This window comes from Nicotiana sylvestris, chromosome 3 (assembly GCF_000393655.2).
Source record: "Nicotiana sylvestris chromosome 3, ASM39365v2, whole genome shotgun sequence".
Lineage (NCBI taxonomy): Eukaryota > Viridiplantae > Streptophyta > Magnoliopsida > Solanales > Solanaceae > Nicotiana > Nicotiana sylvestris.
Genome location: NC_091059.1, coordinates 154,523,387 through 154,542,419, shown reverse-complemented (window position 1 = coordinate 154,542,419; position 19,033 = coordinate 154,523,387). Strand labels below are relative to the sequence as shown.

The 19,033-nt window shown below is 35.8% G+C and overlaps 2 protein-coding genes across 3 annotated transcripts; both read left to right on the top strand.

Moving 5' to 3' along the window:
• The first annotated feature begins 6,166 nt into the window (after positions 1–6,166).
• LOC104214865 (uncharacterized) lies at positions 6,167–7,045 on the top strand. The gene has a single exon (XM_009764587.1). It carries the CDS (start codon positions 6,167–6,169, stop codon positions 7,043–7,045), a length of 879 nt encoding a protein of 292 aa, XP_009762889.1.
• Positions 7,046–11,137: 4,092 nt separating this feature from the next.
• LOC104214863 (ERAD-associated E3 ubiquitin-protein ligase HRD1B-like) lies at positions 11,138–18,662 on the top strand. 2 transcript variants are annotated; one of them, XM_009764586.2, is made up of 8 exons: positions 11,138–11,270; positions 11,770–12,314; positions 13,255–13,431; positions 14,717–14,866; positions 14,951–15,144; positions 15,518–15,677; positions 17,147–17,354; positions 18,243–18,662. In XM_009764586.2, the coding sequence occupies exons 2-8, from the start codon at positions 11,782–11,784 to the stop codon at positions 18,378–18,380; spliced, it is 1,560 nt and encodes a 519-aa protein (XP_009762888.1). In that variant the 5' UTR covers positions 11,138–11,270; positions 11,770–11,781; the 3' UTR covers positions 18,381–18,662. The 2 variants fall into 2 exon arrangements, with proteins under 2 accessions (XP_009762888.1, XP_070027198.1); XM_070171097.1 differs by having other exon boundaries at positions 11,204–11,270; positions 11,754–12,314.
• The last annotated feature ends 371 nt before the right edge of the window (positions 18,663–19,033 follow it).

The window sequence follows — 19,033 nt, the reverse complement described above, 5'->3', positions numbered from 1 at the left end:
CGCAGACCTTACCCCTACCCCGAAGGGTAGAAAGGCTGTTTCCACGAGACCCTCGGCTCAAAAAAGCAATAGAAGATGATATATTAGTACCATAAAAATGCGTAATAAAAATAACAACAATATATAAGAGATATGAAATATGAAATACAGGATACGAAATACGAAATACGAAATAGATGGCTGGTATAGTACAACTAGAAGGTAAAGCCCTGCATCAATAGACGACCAATGACATTCCTAGTCTAACTCCTAACTAGATAGTCTCCCTCTATTGTGCTGTAGAAATATTCACACTCTCCCCTAACCTACAACCTTAATGCTCGACCTCCATAATTCCCTATCAAGGGTCATGTCCTCAGTCGGTAGTCGAGCCATATTAAAGTAATTTCTCCGATAGTCGGGTTATTTTGAGAGTAATCTCTTCGGTAGTCGAGCCACATTAGAGTAATCTCTCCGGTATCGAGCCATATTGAGAGTAATCTCTCCGATAGTCGGGTCATTTTGAGAGTAATCTCTCCAGTAGTCGAGCCACATTAGAGTAATCTCTCCAATAGTCGAGCCATATTGAGAGTAATCTCTCCGATAGTCGGGTCATTTTGAGAGTAATCTCTCCGGTAGTCGAGCCACATTGAAAGTAATCTCTCCAGTAGTCGGGCCACATTGAGAGTAATCTCTTCGGTAGTCGAGCCACATTGAGAGTAATCTCTCCGATAATTGGACCATGAGAGTAATCTCTCTAATATTTGGGCGGGGATAAATACTCATCCCCTCACACCCTAAGATTGTCTTCATCATGGATCATCTCGTTAAACAAGAACATATCCTTCCCGTTTGACCTAAAAATAATGGAAGAAAAAAAAAAGGAAAAGGGGGGAAAAGAAGGCACCCGAAAATTACAGACAATAAAAAGAAGTGTGTTACCTCTCCGGTCTTCGTCAATCGGACTTGAGAGTTAACACTACAAAAGAAACAAAGAATGCGTCTTGATGTTAACAATTGAAGACGATGGTGCTAGATACAATAATCAAAGGTTGACTGTTTGGAGGAATTATCTCGATGTGGGGTAGAAAGTATTTACGGTGAAGCGGTCAAAATTTTCCTATTCCAAATAGGATTTAAAGTGGATGACATAGAGTCATTGTGGGAATCGGATTTCTTTATTTCTTTCCTATGCAACTCCTGCCTCCTCAGTTGAAATAACAGGATTATAGTTTGCACCAGCTTACCAAACTCACGTGGCACATGCCTAGTCTACTTTGGCCTTGGCAACAATTTTCACTACAACAACAACAACGACCCAGTGTAGTCCCACAAGTGGTGTTTGAGGAGGGTAGTATGTACCCAGACCTTACCTCTAACCGATAGGATAGAGAGGCTGTCAACAATTTTCACTACAATGGTGTAATAATTTCAATTTCTTTTTCTTTCTTTCTTTTGTAGTGTTAAGATTAATTAGTTGGATTTAGATTAATCAGATAAATACAAGAGAAGTTTAGCAACTGCAAGGAGGATTAACTCATGTACAAGCTTGTCTTAGTTCATCCAGAAGAAAAAAAACAAATAGCGGGACTGGAATGTTATAATATCTGCTACTCCTTGCTGGTGAAAAATGCTTTGATCTCTTATCTCCTGACTAAGTTATTACAGAGGAGATCTACATGAACTAAGACAAGGCCTTAGTAGTATAATGATCCCTGCCACCAATTTCCAAAGTTCCTCGAAGCTTGACACTAGTACCTCATCAACTTAGGGAGGCACGTAAGTCTTTCAAAAAAGAATGAAAGATTCTTAAGTGTATTAAGTCCTGTTGCTTTACGTGTAACTTCAAGCCTTGTTGTTGGAGTTCAATACATTTACATCCCACCAAATCTCGAAGCGGGGCATTTGTAGGCATATAAATTTTATTAGAATTAAATCCGTAAAATAATTTGGATTATATTTTAAATTCAAGATATATTAGTTCAAATAAATTTATTGGGCTAATATAATTGGATTAATTATATAAGTCTAATATATATGCATTAAATAATTAAGTCTGAATCCATTGGGCTAGCCCACTTAATTGGGCTACAAATGATGAGCCTATTTTATTAGGCCCAAGATATCGTCTTCCTAGAGGCCCAATTTAGTGCCACACATGAAATGACGTGGCACACCACGTCAAATGGAAGAGCCAATAGGACCATGTCACGTGTCAAAATGACAAGGCATGCCAAGTCACATTAAAAGGCTAATGAAATCACGCCATGTGTGCAAGTGACATGCTCTAGCCAATCAAATGCTCCATGTCACACTTCAATTTGATTGGTCGGAAAAAGTTTGTTCTTATCACAACTCCTCCCTTCCACAACTATAAATAAGGGTCTTCATAACTTAGAAAAGACACCAAAAGTTATAACAAGAAGCAAGAAAGAGCTCGTGGATCAAACACTGTAAATTCTTCCACAAGTTTTAAGCTTCAAGCAATCAACTTCAAGCTCAAGAACGAAGAACAAATCAAGTTCAAGCTCAAGGACGAAGAACAAATCAAGGTCAAGTTCAAGCAATCAAGCTCAAGCTCAAGAACAAGATCATCGTTCGTGGCAACAACTACATATTTAAGATCAAGCTCAAAAACCCTTGAATTATTTACTATTGGAAAGAAGATTCAGAGGATTCATAGAGATTGTAATGCTCAACTATTTGAAATAAAATACTACGATTGTTGCGATATTTTTCGGTCTAGATTATTTTCTTGACGTAAAGTTATTGTCTACAATATCATTTTAGACACTTGGCAATTCTTGATTGGTAATTGTTTTGGACTGGAATTGCCACATCATTTAACAAGTGGCATCATCTCGTTAGCTTTGGTTTTGACTGGACATGTCATGTCACTTGACACATGGCATGAATCTGAGCCTTAAGATAAAATGGACCTTGGGCTTGAAAATAATAAAATGGACTAATTTTAATTTATAAAGTCCAAACTAAAAATTTAATCCAAATGAATTTAATCCAAATTTTGAATGGATTAGACCCAATAAATTTTATGTCTATGGGAGGGGGGGGGACCAAAAGTGTTCACTTTCGGCCAACGTAGAGAACCAAAATTATTCAAGAGTATACTTAATAGATCACTTCTAATCTACTCCAAAATGCAAGGTATCTTTGTTTAATTTTTTCTCACAGTATGAAGGTTAAAAACTACAAAGTGCGAATTTAATTTTGATATTAATTTCTATGTCATTAATATGGCGTCGAGAAGCCTTGCAAATTAATAATTCTAGTATAATTCATGTATTATGGTTTGGAAAGTCAGTGTCTCATCAGAATAGTGATGTTTTCAACCATATTTTTTATCTCTTTGTTAGGAACTGGATGGTCTCTATGCTTATATCTACAAGGATGTTATTTCAATAACGGACAGTTTAGCCAATTCTAACTTTTATTCAGGAATCTCATTTTAAATGGTATACGCTTATGCCTCATAGAATTTATTCGCTAGTTGAGAGAGACATTGGTTACATTCCTTTCTTGATTTCTAGCTAGTTTCATTTGTTGTATTATTTTCTTTTCAAATAAAAAAAAAGGACATATGCTAAAGGGTGTCAATTTGCATCCATTTGTGTCTTGTAAATATTAACAAATACCTTCTCGCTCTATTAAAACAAACGTGTCTAATGACATCTAATTTGATAAAAATACACAAGAGAGATGTTAATTGCATTTTTTATCCTGAAAGTTGTCATTTTCAGGCTAACAATCAAACTCCTACAAAAATATAAGATAAAAATTATACATAATTATATTGAAATTACTATCTATTTTTGTATTTCTTTATTTGAAGTTCGTTTGATTAGGATAAACTTAAATTTTCTTTTCTTTTTTCTGAAAAATCTTAATTTTAAATGATGGAAGTATTTTGTAGAGTTGCGATAGGAGATCATTCTTTTATAAAATAAGCATGAGAAGTAGAAAACAACTTATAAATGCAAAAAATAGTATAATGTCACGTGACTAAAAAATTAGGTTATTTCAGAAAATATATTCAACGAACCCCAATCCTTTTACCCGATAACATCTTCGAAGATTTCACGAAACCTTTATCACTTAGTTTTTGACTTTTCGGGAATATCTTAGCTGATGAATTAGTAGTTGTTGTTATTGTTTCTTTAGTACCTTTAGTAATTCTTATACCTGTTATGCTCCTTGAATTATATATAACTGGTATTCAAGCTCTTGTTTTTGTAACTTCAGCGCATATCCAAAATGATTCAGTTAAGCATGTGCATAGTCTCCCTTTGTTCGAGGGTTCAGTAGACCAAAAATTATTTTTGGCATGCACCCATTAATATGTAGTTTATTTTTTATCACCACAAATAACTTATACTCAAATATTTATCTACTTGCTCACCACCAACAAATTCTGCAAAATATTTCTCTCACTTAAAAAACAAGGTCTTTATCTAGCACGATAAGAATTATTATGACTTCTATTTTTTCTAGCATATGGTTTATTTTTAGTAGCATGAATAGACTATTTTTGTCGAACATATTATAATAGGTGTAATTTGCAACTCTCACAATATTTTGGATACGATAAAATAGGATACATATTTTTTGTTTTTAAGTCATTTTGTGTCTTCTTGTCTTGAACTCTATTTCATCTTGTATTTACTTGAATGATTGTTGGATATTTTCCTTTGTATGTCGTTACTAGCAATTGGAGATTCAGGGTGTGTTTGGTATGAACGAAAATATTTTTCATGAAAAATGTTTTTATCGAAATGAGTGGTTTTATCACTTATTTTTCGTTGTTTGGTTGGTGAATGAAAAACTTTTTCCGAAAAATATTTTCTAGTATTTGGTTAGAGATAGAAAATATTTTTTTCGAAAAATATTTTTATGCTACTCTTCTCACCCTCCTCCCCCACTTCCCCCAAGTCCCCATGTTTCTTTACCCCCTCCACCTAAGTACCCAATGTTTTCAAGACTCTATTTTCTTCAAGAATTTAATTATTCTTCTAAAAATTCACATAAACCCAAAGGAACTAATGTGTTGCTTTTACTTTTTTAGGCAAAAATAACGTTGAAATTTGTGCTCCATAACTAAAAAGAAAATACTCTTTTTTTGGTTGAAAAAGAAAGTACTCTTTCTACAACATGAAAATAAAGTACTCATTTTATTGAAATAAAAGAAAATACGTTTTCTACATCATGAAAAAAAATACTCATTTTGTTGAAATGAAAAAAAAATTACATCATGAATAGAAAATACTTTTTTTTTGTTGAAATGAAAGAAAATACTTTTTATACATCATGAAAGAAAGTATTTTTTTGTTAAAATAAAAAAAAATTATATCATGAAAAAATATACTCATTTGTTGAAATGAAAAAAAAAATCTATCTATAACATGAAAAGACAATACTATTAATAATATTTTTATTTAGGGTGGGGTTGGGGAATGTTTTCCCTTCTCTTAATAGGGAAGGGGTGGGTTGGTGAGGATATAGAGTGGGGAAGGTTGCGAAGGAGTTTTGTAAAATGTTTTCCCTTCTCTTGATAGAGAAAATATTTTTCTCCAATTGGAGAAAAATATTTTTTAAAATATTTAAGCCAACCAAACATGAGAAAATTGAAACATATTTTTTGGAAAATGTTTTACTTCATACCAAACACACCCTCAATTTCCAAACTTGATCTTTGGGAATCAACTACAAAAAACTCTCTCAATGTTCTCGGCGTAAGTTAGTCTAACCTATGCTGGTGTGTCAATGGCAGGGGCGAGAGGCAGGGGTGATAGCCAAGGAAGAGGGCGAGGCTGACCACGGAAGATACCGATTGATAATTTCGGAATTACAACTGGAAACAATGAAAATTCAAAGGAAGATGAGGAAGATGAGATTAGAACAACGCATGCAAACAAAGGATCTACAGCTAAGTCACAAGTAGAAGCTTCAACTGGTAACCACGAGTCCCAATCGAGTCCAGATGCAACTTTGAAATACCGAGATTTAGGTGGGAAAGCAACTGAAGTGATTGAGATCAACATTCAACCGCAAACCAATGGAACAGTAACACTAGCTGAAGAGAACAAGGAAGGGCCAAGGGCGGAAGAGAAATCAGCATGCGAGCTTATTTGCGAAGAATAGAGCAGCAGAAAATGGTATGAAACTAACCTATATGCCACCACAAGTGGTGGATGGACAAGTTATTGTTCAATTAGATAAGGAAGAGGTTGATAGAGAAACGAAAAAATGGAAAGGGGCTCTAATTGTGTATGTATTGGGAGAGTGGCCAGGATACAATGTAATGAAAATGTATATAGAAGTTAATTGGAACACAATTCCAGATCCAGATCTATATATGCATGAGGATGGGTATTATATTATCAAGTTTAAGATAATGGAGGATATGCAGGAAATTCTGTTAGTTGGTCTATACACAATCAGTAATAGGCCTATTATTCTTAAACAATGGACAACTGATTTCGATTTTAAGAAAGAATTCCCCACTGAAATTCCTTTATGGATTAGATTTTCAAAACTTCCACTGAATTGCTGGGGTGTGAACTCACTAAGTAGAATAGCAAGTTCAATATGCATGCCTATGTATGCTGATGAGTGTACTGCTAAACAATTGAGAGTATCCTATGCCAGGATGCTAATAGAGGTGGATGTGACAAAACCTCTGAAGGATGAAGTAATTGTTGAAGATTCAAATGGAAGGACCTTCCTGCAGCCAATTAATTATGATTGGAAACCTAAATTCTGTGAAACATGCCAGGTCATTGGGCATGACTGCAAGCAAGAATGGAGAGGACATAAGCAATATAGTGAAGCTATGAATGAAAAGAGAAAGCCTAAGAAGATAACAACACATCAATGGGTGACTAAAGAGAAAGGAAAGACACAACAAGTAGAAGGAGAAGAAGCTATGCCAGAACAAGATCTAAGCAAACAACAACAGGAGACTGCAAGGGTAATGGAAGTAGGGCAAAGTTCAGGGGTGATCAAGGTGAATATGTCAGTATTGCAAGAAGATATTCACCTAAGGTTATGAACAAAAATCAAAAGCTGGAGAGGACAAGCCCAGAGTTTAATGATATCAATTTTCCAGTGCTTGGGTCAGTTCCACTGAGGAATGAGTTTCAAATACTAAGTAGAGAGGGAAATGGTGCTCACACTGTACCTCCTGATATAGAAGGTAAGGCAAAGAGATCATTATGAATTGGTTAGTGTGGAATATAAGGGGATTGAATAAGAGATATAAGCAAAAATAATTGAAGAAAATCCTGAAAACAAAAAAAGTAGGAATATCTGCTATTGTTGAAACAAGGGTCAAGGAAAATAAAGCTGAAATAATTACTAGAAATATAGCAATGGGATGGAATAGTTTGCCTAACTATTCATCTGCTAGAAATGAGAGGATATGGGTACTATGGGACACAAATAACTATCAGGTAGTTAAGATGAGGGAGACTGCTCAAATGATGCACTGTAAAATTACAGGAAGTGCATATTAAATAAGCTGCTTGGTGACTTTCATATATGGTTTCAATACAATTGAACAAAGGAGAGGGTTATGAGAGGATCTGAAGACAGTAGCACAAGGTATTACCAAGCCTTGGCTAGTGATAGGAGAATTTTAATGCAATACTGAGTCCAGCAGATAGAGATCAAGGTAATCCAGTGCAACAAGCTGATGTTCAAAATTTTGTTGATTGCATTCAGACAACTAACCTAAATGAAGTGATATAGAAAAGGGATTACTATACATGGACCAATAAACAAATAGTGGAGGACAGAATTCAAATTAGAATTGATAGGGCATTTGGAAACTATGAATGGATGATGAAATAGGGTAATATAGTAGTGGAATATGAGCTGCCAAGGATATCAGATCATGCACCAATGTTGTTAACATGGGAGAGGAGCAGAATAATACTAAGAGTCCATTTAGGTTCTTCAATGTTTGGGCAGATCACATAAATTTTGATCAAATAGTAGAAGAAACTTGGGAGCAACAGAAATACCCTTGGCTCATGAGGGGAATATGGAGAAAACTGAAAGCACTAAGAACTAGACTGAAGATATTGAACAATAGGGAATTCAGAAATGCTGAACAGAAAATGGAAGAAGCAAGGAACGAAATCAGAAGAGTGCAGAGTCAGATGCAACATAATTATACTGATACTATGCAAGAACAAGAGAGCAATGCATTACAAAAACTGGAAAAGTGGTCAATGATTGAAGAGAGTATTATGAAACAGAAGGCAAGGGCTAAATGGATATAGCTGGGAGATGCAAACACTAAGTATTTCTCAGTAGTAATGAAAGAAATGAAGCATATAAAGCAAATAAAGGAACTAATAGCTATGGATGTGAAGAAAATCAATAAACCAGCTGAGGTTAAAGAGGAGATAATTAGATTCTATAAGAGTCTAATGGGCACAACAACAAAAAGACTTACATTAGTAAATAGAACAGTAATGAAGAAAGGGCTAATGCTGACTCAAGAACAAAGGCTGATGTTATGTAAAGAAGTTACTAAACAGGAAGTGTTTGAGGGGTTAAAAGGAATAAGAGATGATAAGGCTCCAAGGATAGATGGATATAATGCTGTGTTTTTCAAAAGGGCATGGCACATTATTAGCAGTGAAGTGACTACAACAATACAAGACTTCTTCTCAACAGGAAGATTATATAGAGCCATTAACTGTACAATCATCACACTGATACCCAAGGTAGATAATCCAACAACAATAAAAAAATATAGACCAATAGCATGTTGCACAGTGATATACAAACTGATTTCAAAGATCTTGGCTGCAATAATGCACAAGGTAATTGGAGGGATTATATGTGAAGCACGAGCTGGTTTTGTCCCAGGTAGGAAAATAGGAGATAATATTATTTTGGCTCATGAACTAATAAAGGGATACACAAGGAAACATATATCACCAAGGTGCATGATAAAAATAGACATACAAAAAGCTTATAATCAGTAGAATGGAGCTATTTGGAACAGAATATGAGGTTGATAGGATTCCCATAAAGATTTATAGCTTGGGTGATGAAATGTGTTAAAACAGTGAACTATACTATCATGGTGAATGGAGAACCAACTGATCCTTTCAATGCTGAGAAGGGACTTAGACAAGAGGATCATATGTCTCCATTTCTATTTGCAATTGCAATGGAGTATCTAAGTAGAATCTTAAAGGAAATGGCAGAGAGGAAGCAGTACTATTACCATCCCAGACGTGCCAAGTTAAAACTAACTCATTTATGTTTTGCAAATGATCTTTTAATATTTTCTAGAGGAGATGTTGAATCAGTAACTGAGGTACTGTAAAGTTTTAATCGATTCTCAGATGCCTCAGGATTACAAGCAAATATAGGTAAAAACTCCATTTATTTTGGAGGGGTGGGGCAACAAGTCCAAGAGCAGATGCTGCAAACACTGGGATTTACAAGAGGGATATTACCTTTCAAATATATGGGAGTTCCACTGTCAACAAGGAAGCTAACAATGATACAATGGCAGCCTCTCGATTGTAGCAATGATCACTTCATGGACAACCAAAAAAACTGTCATATGCATGAAGAAGTCAACTGATAAGCAGTGTTTTGTTTGGAGTCCAGTCCTATTGGGCCCAATTGTTCATACTGCCAACAAGGGTGATGAAAGTTGTGGAGAGTTTTTGTAGAAGTTATCTTTGGACAAGAAACAATGTCATTACAAAGAAAACACTAATCAGCTGGGAAACAGTTTGCTGTCCTAAGAGCACTAGAGGATGGAACCTCATTAACATGAAAATCTGGAACAAGGCAGCTATAATTAAACTGTATTGGAATTTAGCAAAGAAAGAAGATAGAATGTGGATAAGGTGGATTCATGCATACTATATAAAAGGTAAACAAATGGAGCAAGTAAAAATTCCACAACAGGCAAGTTGGATGGTGAGGAAAATAATAGAAGCCAAACATCTATTAGAACAGAACAATGTATATATCTGCAGGAAAAAAAAACATTAAACATATATATCTTCAACTACTAGGTGATCAACCAAGAACGCCATGGAAGTGTTTGATGTTTGGTAATGCTGCAAGGCCAAAAGCTAAGTTCACGGTGTGGTTGGAAATGCAGAATAGACTACTTACTGCTGACAGATTGAGCAAATGGGGAATGCAGGTAGAAAGCAAATGCAACTTATGTCAGAGAGAAGAGGAAACAAGAGATCATCTCTTTGTGGAGTGTGACTATACAAAAACAGTGATGCAAAAACTAATGCACTGGACACATAACCAAAATATAGTAGCAGCTACCTGGGAACAACATGTATATGAGGTGATCAAGAGAGCTAAAGGCAAGTCAAAGGAAGCTCAACTATTCAAAATGATATATTCTAAAGTAGTACATAGTATATGGATATAGAGGAACAAAAGGATTTTTGAGAAAACAAGTAAAGAATGGGAGAGGATAGCTAAAGAGGTAGCTTGTGTTTGCTGTGTACGAGCTCCTACTAGATTAGTTGATATAGTTCAAAGATTTAGATTTTAAAATATAGGAAGAGCAGAGCATTAGGTAAATATGATAGCGTAGATGTGTTAGCTAGCTATGGTAATTTGTAAAGTTTACTGGTGATTAATAAAAAGTTAGTTATCAAAAAAAACTTGATCTTTGGATTTCTTAGACCTTTTTAATTGCCTTATTCATTTTTCAGTTACCTAATTTTTTTAATATCTAATTTCCCTATTTGTCGGCATTCAATTCTTACATAATTCATGTTTGTGCATACTAGATTGATGCATGGATATTTTAGAAAATGGCTTATTCCTAAGTCAATTAATCGTTTTTTGATTCTTTATTGAATCAAAGGTCTTTTCCTTAATCTTTGGAAGTATTTTTTTAAAATCTTTTTTACAAAGTAAACGGGTTGTAAGTGTTTAATTTTTAATGCAAAGACACATCTGCAATCGATTTCCCATTGTTAGGGATGTAAATGTTCTTTTCAGAAATACAGGGTGTATCAAGGAATTTTTTTCAGTTGAAAACCGATTTGGTTACCGGATCGGGTCAGGTTGTGCGTTGTGAATGCACACGTGGCTAATAACAATTGGCTAAGTCTCCCTCGATGACGCGAAAAAACAAATTCCTTCCTCCTCATCCCCCTTCTCCCATGGCTATCAAACTTAATTTCTTCAAACTTATATCCAAGCTTTTACAGACGATTTCAAGGAATAGCTAAGGAATCGCCGCGAGAGTACAGTAATTTTGATAGGTAAATTGCTCTCCTAAGCATATCTGCGAACTCAGCGCATTTCGTAACCCTTAATTTGCTGTTTCTATCTTCAGTCAATCAACAAATCAACTACTATCTATCCCAAACTGGTTTAAGTCAGCTAATCGATTCCTCTATATCCATTATTATTCTCTATTTGCGTCAGTTTCATACAAAATTTACTTAAATATTTTTCTTATGGTTTTAGAGGTAATTTAAATCTCAGAATCAAACTAAAATTTCTGAAATCTGTTCGCTAATTCGTAATTTTATTGTTTCTATTGTCCCATTAGGTTAGGATCCTAATATCTGGTGGAATCGATCTACAAACATGCATAGTTTTGATATTTGGCCTTTTTTATAACCTAGGATGTAAATGTAAATTAACGTGATATCCCTTTTAAAACCAAAAACTATCCCTTTTAACACTTGTAATTTATGGAGATAAATATATTTTCTTCTTTTATTTGATCCGATTTAAAGCTTTTGATATTGACAGGATTTAGGGAAGATGATGAGGTTACAAACTTATGCGGGGCTTAGCATAATAGCTACACTGGCCGTTATTTATCATGCCTTTAGTAGCAGAGGCCAATTTTACCCAGCAATGGTTTATTTATCAACATCCAAGATCAGTCTGGTGCTTCTTCTTAACATGGGTCTTGTCCTCATGTGCATTTTGTGGCAGCTGACTAAGAAAATCTTCCTTGGTTCCCTTCGAGAGGCTGAGGTGGAGAGGCTGAATGAGCAGTCTTGGAGGGAACTAATGGAAATACTTTTTGCCATCACAATTTTCCGGCAAGACTTTTCCGTTATGTTTCTTGCAATGGTAACTGCGCTCTTGCTTATCAAGGGCTTGCACTGGTTGGCTCAAAAGAGGGTCGAGTATATTGAAACAACTCCAACTGTTACTACGTTGTCCCACGTTCGCATAGTCTCCTTCTTGGGCTTTCTCCTCCTCATAGACAGTCTCTTCTTGTACGACTCTGTCAGCTATTTGATACAGACAAGACAGGCATCTGTTTCTCTATTCTTTGCATTCGAGTAAGTGAAGCTCTTCTGACTCACTGTTGTTGCTCCCTTTTTTGCTTAATGTGCGCTCCATGAGTTCCACTACTAGCTTGTGGTGTTTTTACTACTGCGAGTGATATTCCAAGAGAAGAAGAGAGATGTTAGTGGTCTTACTACCTTACCTTTTCAAAAAACAAAAAAGAGACGTCAGTAGTCTTATTAGATTGAGGGCCTCATAGTCGTGTTTCATGCCTTACAAATCACTTGGTTGGAGCATGGGATTGTATCATGTTTATGTGTGGTGCTGGCGCGTTAGCAAAGTTGACAGTAGGCTTTGGATCTAAGAGTGCTATTTTCTTTTACGCAGTTCCTACTTTGCTTATCTTCTAAGCTGATGCAAAATGCCGTGATTTCGGTATACTTATTAGTATTACATTGTTAAAGCTCGTGTTTGTTAGAGACCTGATTTGTCTATTGTAAGGGCTGGATGATGTCAAATCTCTTGGAATAGCAGTCTTATCTCATATGTCATGTAAACTACGTTACAAATCTTAATCAGGTAAAGATGTTAGTACACCCAATTTTCAATCCTCTTTGCTAGGATTGATTTTTTATAATTTATATTTTATGATTTATGATGATTCACTGTTTGGTTAGAATCCTTTGGTTTTTTCATGCATGTACTAACATTGTTATATCCATGAATTCTATTAACGCATGGCTGATTCACGTATTGTTCTTAAGTTATGGATCGTAGCTTTCAGTATATACTCTCCAGATGTTAAGTTGAGTATCTTCATGAGGGAACTTCAAGACTGTGGTTACTAAGTATTAGTATTTCTAGTTGTTGGAAATATGTTCTTGAACTTGATTACTTCTCGTATTCTTTTTCCTAACTGCAGTTTGATCATGTTACCTGCATCCTATGTTCTTCTCCCTAATGAAGAGCAACTTCTTTTGGGTAATGATTCAGGTATATGATACTTGCGACAACAACTGTCTCAACTTTTGTAAAATATGTCCTCTACATAAGCGACATGCTTATGGAAGGACAATGGGAGAAGAAGCCTGTCTATACTTTCTACTTAGAACTTATCCGAGACTTGCTCCACTTGTCTCTGTACTTGTGCTTCTTCATGGTGATTTTCATGTAAGTCGAATTTAACTTCTATTTTGCTATTGATTTCTCTGCTCATAAAGTGTTTAGAGGTTTTTCTAACAACAGCAAAAAAAGAGTAATTATATAGAGGTGTATCTCTTCTGGATATAATAAATTTCATCCTTCTCTTACATAAGTTTCTATTGTGATCAAGAGCAGCCATAGTTTCTTGTAGAAAGCTCCATCCATCCATTTATTTGACTACTTACACTTTTTTTTTCCGTAAGGAAACATTTATTAGTCCATTCCATTTTCCTTATCTAGAAATTTATTGATGATATTAATTGCCAATTTTGTTGCAAAAAAGCTGCTCTCATCTTATCATACCTAGTCTCACCAACACAAGATTTATATACAGAATTTGGGATTATAGTATTAATGAACTGAGAGCTATAAGTTTGGCTGCACACAGCATTCATATAATTGGTTGTCGTTGCTGTGAACCAAATGAGCCACACTTATAGGTTTCCCTGAAACCATTTTTTTTCCTTTTTAAATTTTCTTCAGTCAAGTTCTGGATCAATAGGCCCTGTTAGATCTCTCTGCACGTTCTGTGGCCGTCTTTGCCTATGTGTTGGAAGGAGTGCCTAGGATACATAATTTTTTGGCCACCCTAATGGAAGTTATCATTATTTTGTGATGATGAAATAGGTGACAGTGAAGCATGTTCATTTCTTCGATGTGCTTGGTACTTTCTGTTGGTAAACTTGTACTAAGATGAACCCACTTGAGTACATCATTTCTCTTTTTCCCCTGGAGGCTTTCCTTTTTATGATAGGTTCTGAAACACATTATCGATTCATGTACGGTTGGGGACATTCTTTTTGGTAAAGAAATAAACCTTGCACCTGCCAGCAGTTCACCATGTTCTTTTTTTTTTTTTGGGGGGGGGGGGGTGTTAAAGAATTCACCATGTTCTTTTTGATCCTCTCCCTCTTTATGAGGGACATTTAGAAATAGGGAAGCACAATGTTCCAAAACCTTACTAAGGTTCCTCAGGTAGACATAGTTACATAGTCAAGCTGGTGTGTGATACTTGTTGCTTGTTCTGCAGATCTGTATGCCTTTTGTTAGAAGTGCTCATTCTTCTTTATTTATGTTGATGTTACTTTCAATTTTTTGACCCAGGCTTGTTTATTAAGCCTTTTTTTTTCTTTCGCTCCTGTTATTAGTACAATGAGACACCTCACTTGATTTTTCTCATGTTACTTGTTCATGTTCGTTTCCTTTTCCTTGCTTAGCATTTATATTTTATTTGTTTTCGTCTACTTCCTAGGAACTATGGCGTTCCCCTGCATTTGATTCGGGAGCTTTATGAGACATTCCGCAATTTCAAGATTCGAGTTGCCGATTACATACGCTATCGGAAGATCACTTCAAATATGAATGACCGTTTTCCAGATGCTACACCAGAAGAGCTCGATGTGTAAGTTGATCACTCATAGCATTTGTATGTTTTTGGTTTCTTCCCAACTTTCTAATGTAATCGGTTACTTCTATGCTTATGCAGAAGTGATGCTACCTGCATCATATGTCGTGAGGAGATGACCACTGCTAAGAAACTTATTTGTGGGCATCTGTTTCATGTGCATTGCCTCCGTTCATGGCTAGAGCGTCAACACACCTGTCCTACTTGCAGAGCCCTTGTTGTGCCAGCTGAAAATGGGACGAATGTGGTAGGATCGCGACCAGATGCTCAACAAGGTTTAAGTCTTTCCATTCATTGCTAATAATCTGTTTTCGAGCATCAAATTGTAGCATAAGTGCTGAAGTGTGAATCACATTAATAGCAGGCCGTCCAATGGCAGACTTCTGACTTTTGATGATGGTTCTGATTTTTTTTTCCCCGAGGTTTATACTTTGTTGTTGACACTATGATTGTGGATTGTATGTCTAGTTTTTTTTTCTCTTTTTCGAGAAGTGATTGTATGTCTAGTTTTCGTATCCTAAGGATGACAGTCATGTTGGAAGAGCTAATCCAGAGATGGGACACTTTTATGTATATATGTTTTTTGTACAAATGAATGAATGTGGCACTTGTATATATTTTACTAAACCTTTGTTAATTCTCTCTCAGGCCCCGGATCAAGTGGTGCAAGCACATCTCAGAGCTCGCAAGCAAATACTGTGGCAAATAATAATGTTAGCCAACACCAGGCTAGACTCCAAGCTGCTGCTGCAGCAGCAGCAGTTTATCAGAAGTCCTTTGTTTACCCTTCTGTACCAAATCTAGCGTGGTATTGATTTTCTTATCTTTTATGTAGATACATTATTGATTATTTGCTTTGCATATTTTTAGACCTTTCCTCATCTTACAGATGTGAAAAGCTGAAGTATACCTGTCTATATTCCCTTTTCAGCCTACTAGTTAGCGATAAGTAAGTTTAGGAACTTTACAAGCAGGTAAGATAGGATTTCATTTTAGACACCAGTAAGAGGGAGTTTCATCTTTGTTATACATGCTTTGTTTAACAACATAAAGTTGTTATCACTTGGTAAAGGGTCCACTCTCTTGTGCACTTTATTACTGCACTGCTCTTTTACACAGGGCAGATCTATTTTGGTTTTTGTTTTTAAATTCTATGGATAAGTCAACTCCTGCTTTTTCTCTTTGTCCTTGCGTTGCCACTGGAAGTTCATGTCTTCTGCTTCTCAAATAAATATCTTTCTTAAAAAGAAAATTTTGTTCGCATATTACGTGGTAGTTGGTACAGAAGTTGGAATCTATACCTCTGCGCTTCTTTTTTCCTGTTCCGATTTTACAAAATTACAGAATTAACTTGTGCCTCTTACATGCTCCCCAATAAACATTTAACCTCGTCAATAACTTGTGCCTCTTACATGCCTAGGACCACGGTTGATTTTCTCCTCTCATGGCACAAACAGGATATGCATAAAGCGTCGGGTTACATCTGGAAGTCTATCCCAGCAGTAGTTTGGTGGGTCGTATGGAGAGAGAGAAATGCTAGAGTTTTTTATAACAAAAAGGACAATGTAGTTAATCTAAAGCACAAATGTATATTTTTGCTTAATTTTTGGTGCAACATAACCTCGTCAAATGTTTTAGAGTCGGAGGCATTGACTGAGTTTCTTAGTTCTTTACCCTCTCTCTAAAGTTACCTTTTAGATGTGCTCCTATCCAACTTTTTCTTAAAGTTGGCCCCCTCTTTACATCAATAAAATTCTTTCAGTTACCTATCAAAAAAATAATAATAATACTAATAATAAACATTTAAAATAGATCCATTTTAAGTGTCGTCTTGGTATTTGGAAATTCAAATATAGTTCTGCTTGAGATGAATTGAGCATGAAATTGTGAATTTGCAAACAATGTCTCGCACTAGCATGCCTTCAGGGATTGTGATGTAATCACTAGTCTGATTGTGGGTCATTTCCGATTCACTCAATTGGGTCAGTTTCCGAGAAATTACTTGCTTGTCATGGATCCTCTATTAATAGCTGCTCATTTAGCTATCCATGACTGTCAATGAGGTTGCCTTCAACTTGTAGTTCTATGTTCTGCGATAGAAACTAATGGTTGATGCAGAATGAGGTGGAAGGTGGCTGCTTCAAGTTCAACTTTTTGACAATGCACCCCCCTTCTTGTTTTCTTTCTTTCTGTTTTGGCAGTTGAAGAGGGAGTCTGTATTTTAGTTAGTTTCATACTTGTTGGAAGGAAATTGAAACAATGGTGTCTTGCTTGCAGGTCTCCTGGATATGCTCCAGTTCCTCCGTCCTATAGTCCAACAGTGGCATCGAATGAACAGTCACCGCAACATCAGTTAGCAAATATGCCCTTTGCTCAATATCCACAATGTGGTTTCCTCCCTTTTCAGTATCCTGGTGCTAACAACCTTAGTGTTCCAAATGCTCAACTTGAAGCCCATAAGATACTTTTACAGCAACAAATTGAGGTATTAAAGTTTCTTTGCTTGATTGGTAACATTTTCTTTATGGCTCTATTATACATTTGGTATTGCTCTGTAAAAGAGCAGGTAAATTCCAATGCACAAATCAATTTTACATGCGTGGAACTTGAAGTGTGGTCTTTTCTTCAATTCTACTCACCTATGTTTGTTTAGAGAGATAAAGTTATTGAAATAACCTTATGCTCCTTTGTCAATTCTACTCACATTTGTTTGTGTAAATTATTCCAAGTAATATTCTGGAAAAAACGTTGTTAATCTTAGCGAACTGTAAGATAATTTTCTTTAAGAGAATATCGTGAGTTTAAGTTCTGGATTAAGGAACATCTGATAATCTATTAGACCTTCTGAGAGGAGTTGTACACTGTTATTCCTTGAGTATTTCCTTTCTTTGTTCTGTAAGTAATTTAGAGCTCACATGGCTCCTGTTTGGTATTTGTGATTCATTAGTTTGTTTGTGGACAATGATCTCTAGGTAGAGTTCGTTAACAGTCTGGATTGGAATGTTAATCAGGGGTTTTATTACTATTTTAAGACAACGGCAAGCTTTGCTTATTTGTTATCTTATCATTTTTCTTGAGGGGACGGGAGATTTTATTTTAATGCTAATGGGTGGATCATGGATAAGATATATGAATCATGCACATGACTGCTTTATAGTGGACTGGATTCTCATTTTGGATGTTTGTTTTTTTCTTACCTTTTCTCTCTATTTTCTTACCTTGTGGTCCGGCCCTTCCCCGGACCCCGCGCATAACGGGAGCTTAGTGCACCGGGCTGCACTTTTTTTTCTCTCTATTTTCTGTAATGCTTTTGTTTATTCTCTCATGAAGAGCTTAATTCTCATTTGCTGGTGTAAATTGTATTTATGATCAGGTTCTGCAAAACCAACTCAAGCTTTTAGAGAACCCAAACACTCAGAAATCAGCAGATGCTTTAGGAATTTCTGATAGTAAGGGAAAAACAATTTTGTCAGAGAACTCTCAAGGACAAACCGAAGGCGCAGAAATGTGAAGCTAGCACAACTGTATATTTGTCGTAAGTGCAGGCTGAAGTTTGGACGTACAGTTAGAATAGCAATTGAACAATGGAATTTACAAGAGGTTCTGTAAGTTGTATAATTCTCGAGTGCTCTGGAAAGTGTTGTATTTTAGTTCAGCAACTGACTACTTTTGTCTTCTGATAGGATTTCTTCTTGAGGATCTCAAAAATCCGGTACTCTAGTTTTAACTTCACTTCTTCTGTGCTACACACAATATTCCTTAAATAAACTTCACACACTCTTGTTCTTTGGTATTCTTCTTTAGTTTTTTCCCTTATGTGAGTCATTTCAGGGGAAATAACAATTTTGTTATCCTTTTATACCTCACACAGAGGGAATATATTGCAGTTCATCTGCCAGAGCTTAGGCTAGATGATTTTACTCTTTCCTAGTAGGAGAAGAAAAACACCTGATAACCTTCCCCTTCTCAAAAACCAGATTTGGATTAATGGAGCTTGAACAAAGCACTTACTTGGGACTGCACGTGAATTAGCATTTACGGAAAAGATTATCGTATTAGGAATACAAATACAAGCAAAAACAGTTCAACTAAAATGTTCTACTCTCTGATTTAATTTACATGACATTCTCTATGTGTTTTAACGTTTTTGAAACGTTTGACCCT

Excerpts from the sequence above, each read along its gene's own strand:
- LOC104214863 (XM_009764586.2), top strand. The coding sequence starts at position 11,782 with ATGATGAGGTTACAAACTTATGCGGGGCTTAGCATAATAGCTACACTG. Across the intron at positions 15,145-15,517 it reads GCGACCAGATGCTCAACAAG|GCCCCGGATCAAGTGGTGCA; the intron begins GTTTAAGTCTTT and ends ATTCTCTCTCAG. Across the intron at positions 15,678-17,146 it reads TCTGTACCAAATCTAGCGTG|GTCTCCTGGATATGCTCCAG; the intron begins GTATTGATTTTC and ends TCTTGCTTGCAG.
- LOC104214865 (XM_009764587.1), top strand. The coding sequence starts at position 6,167 with ATGCCACCACAAGTGGTGGATGGACAAGTTATTGTTCAATTAGATAAG.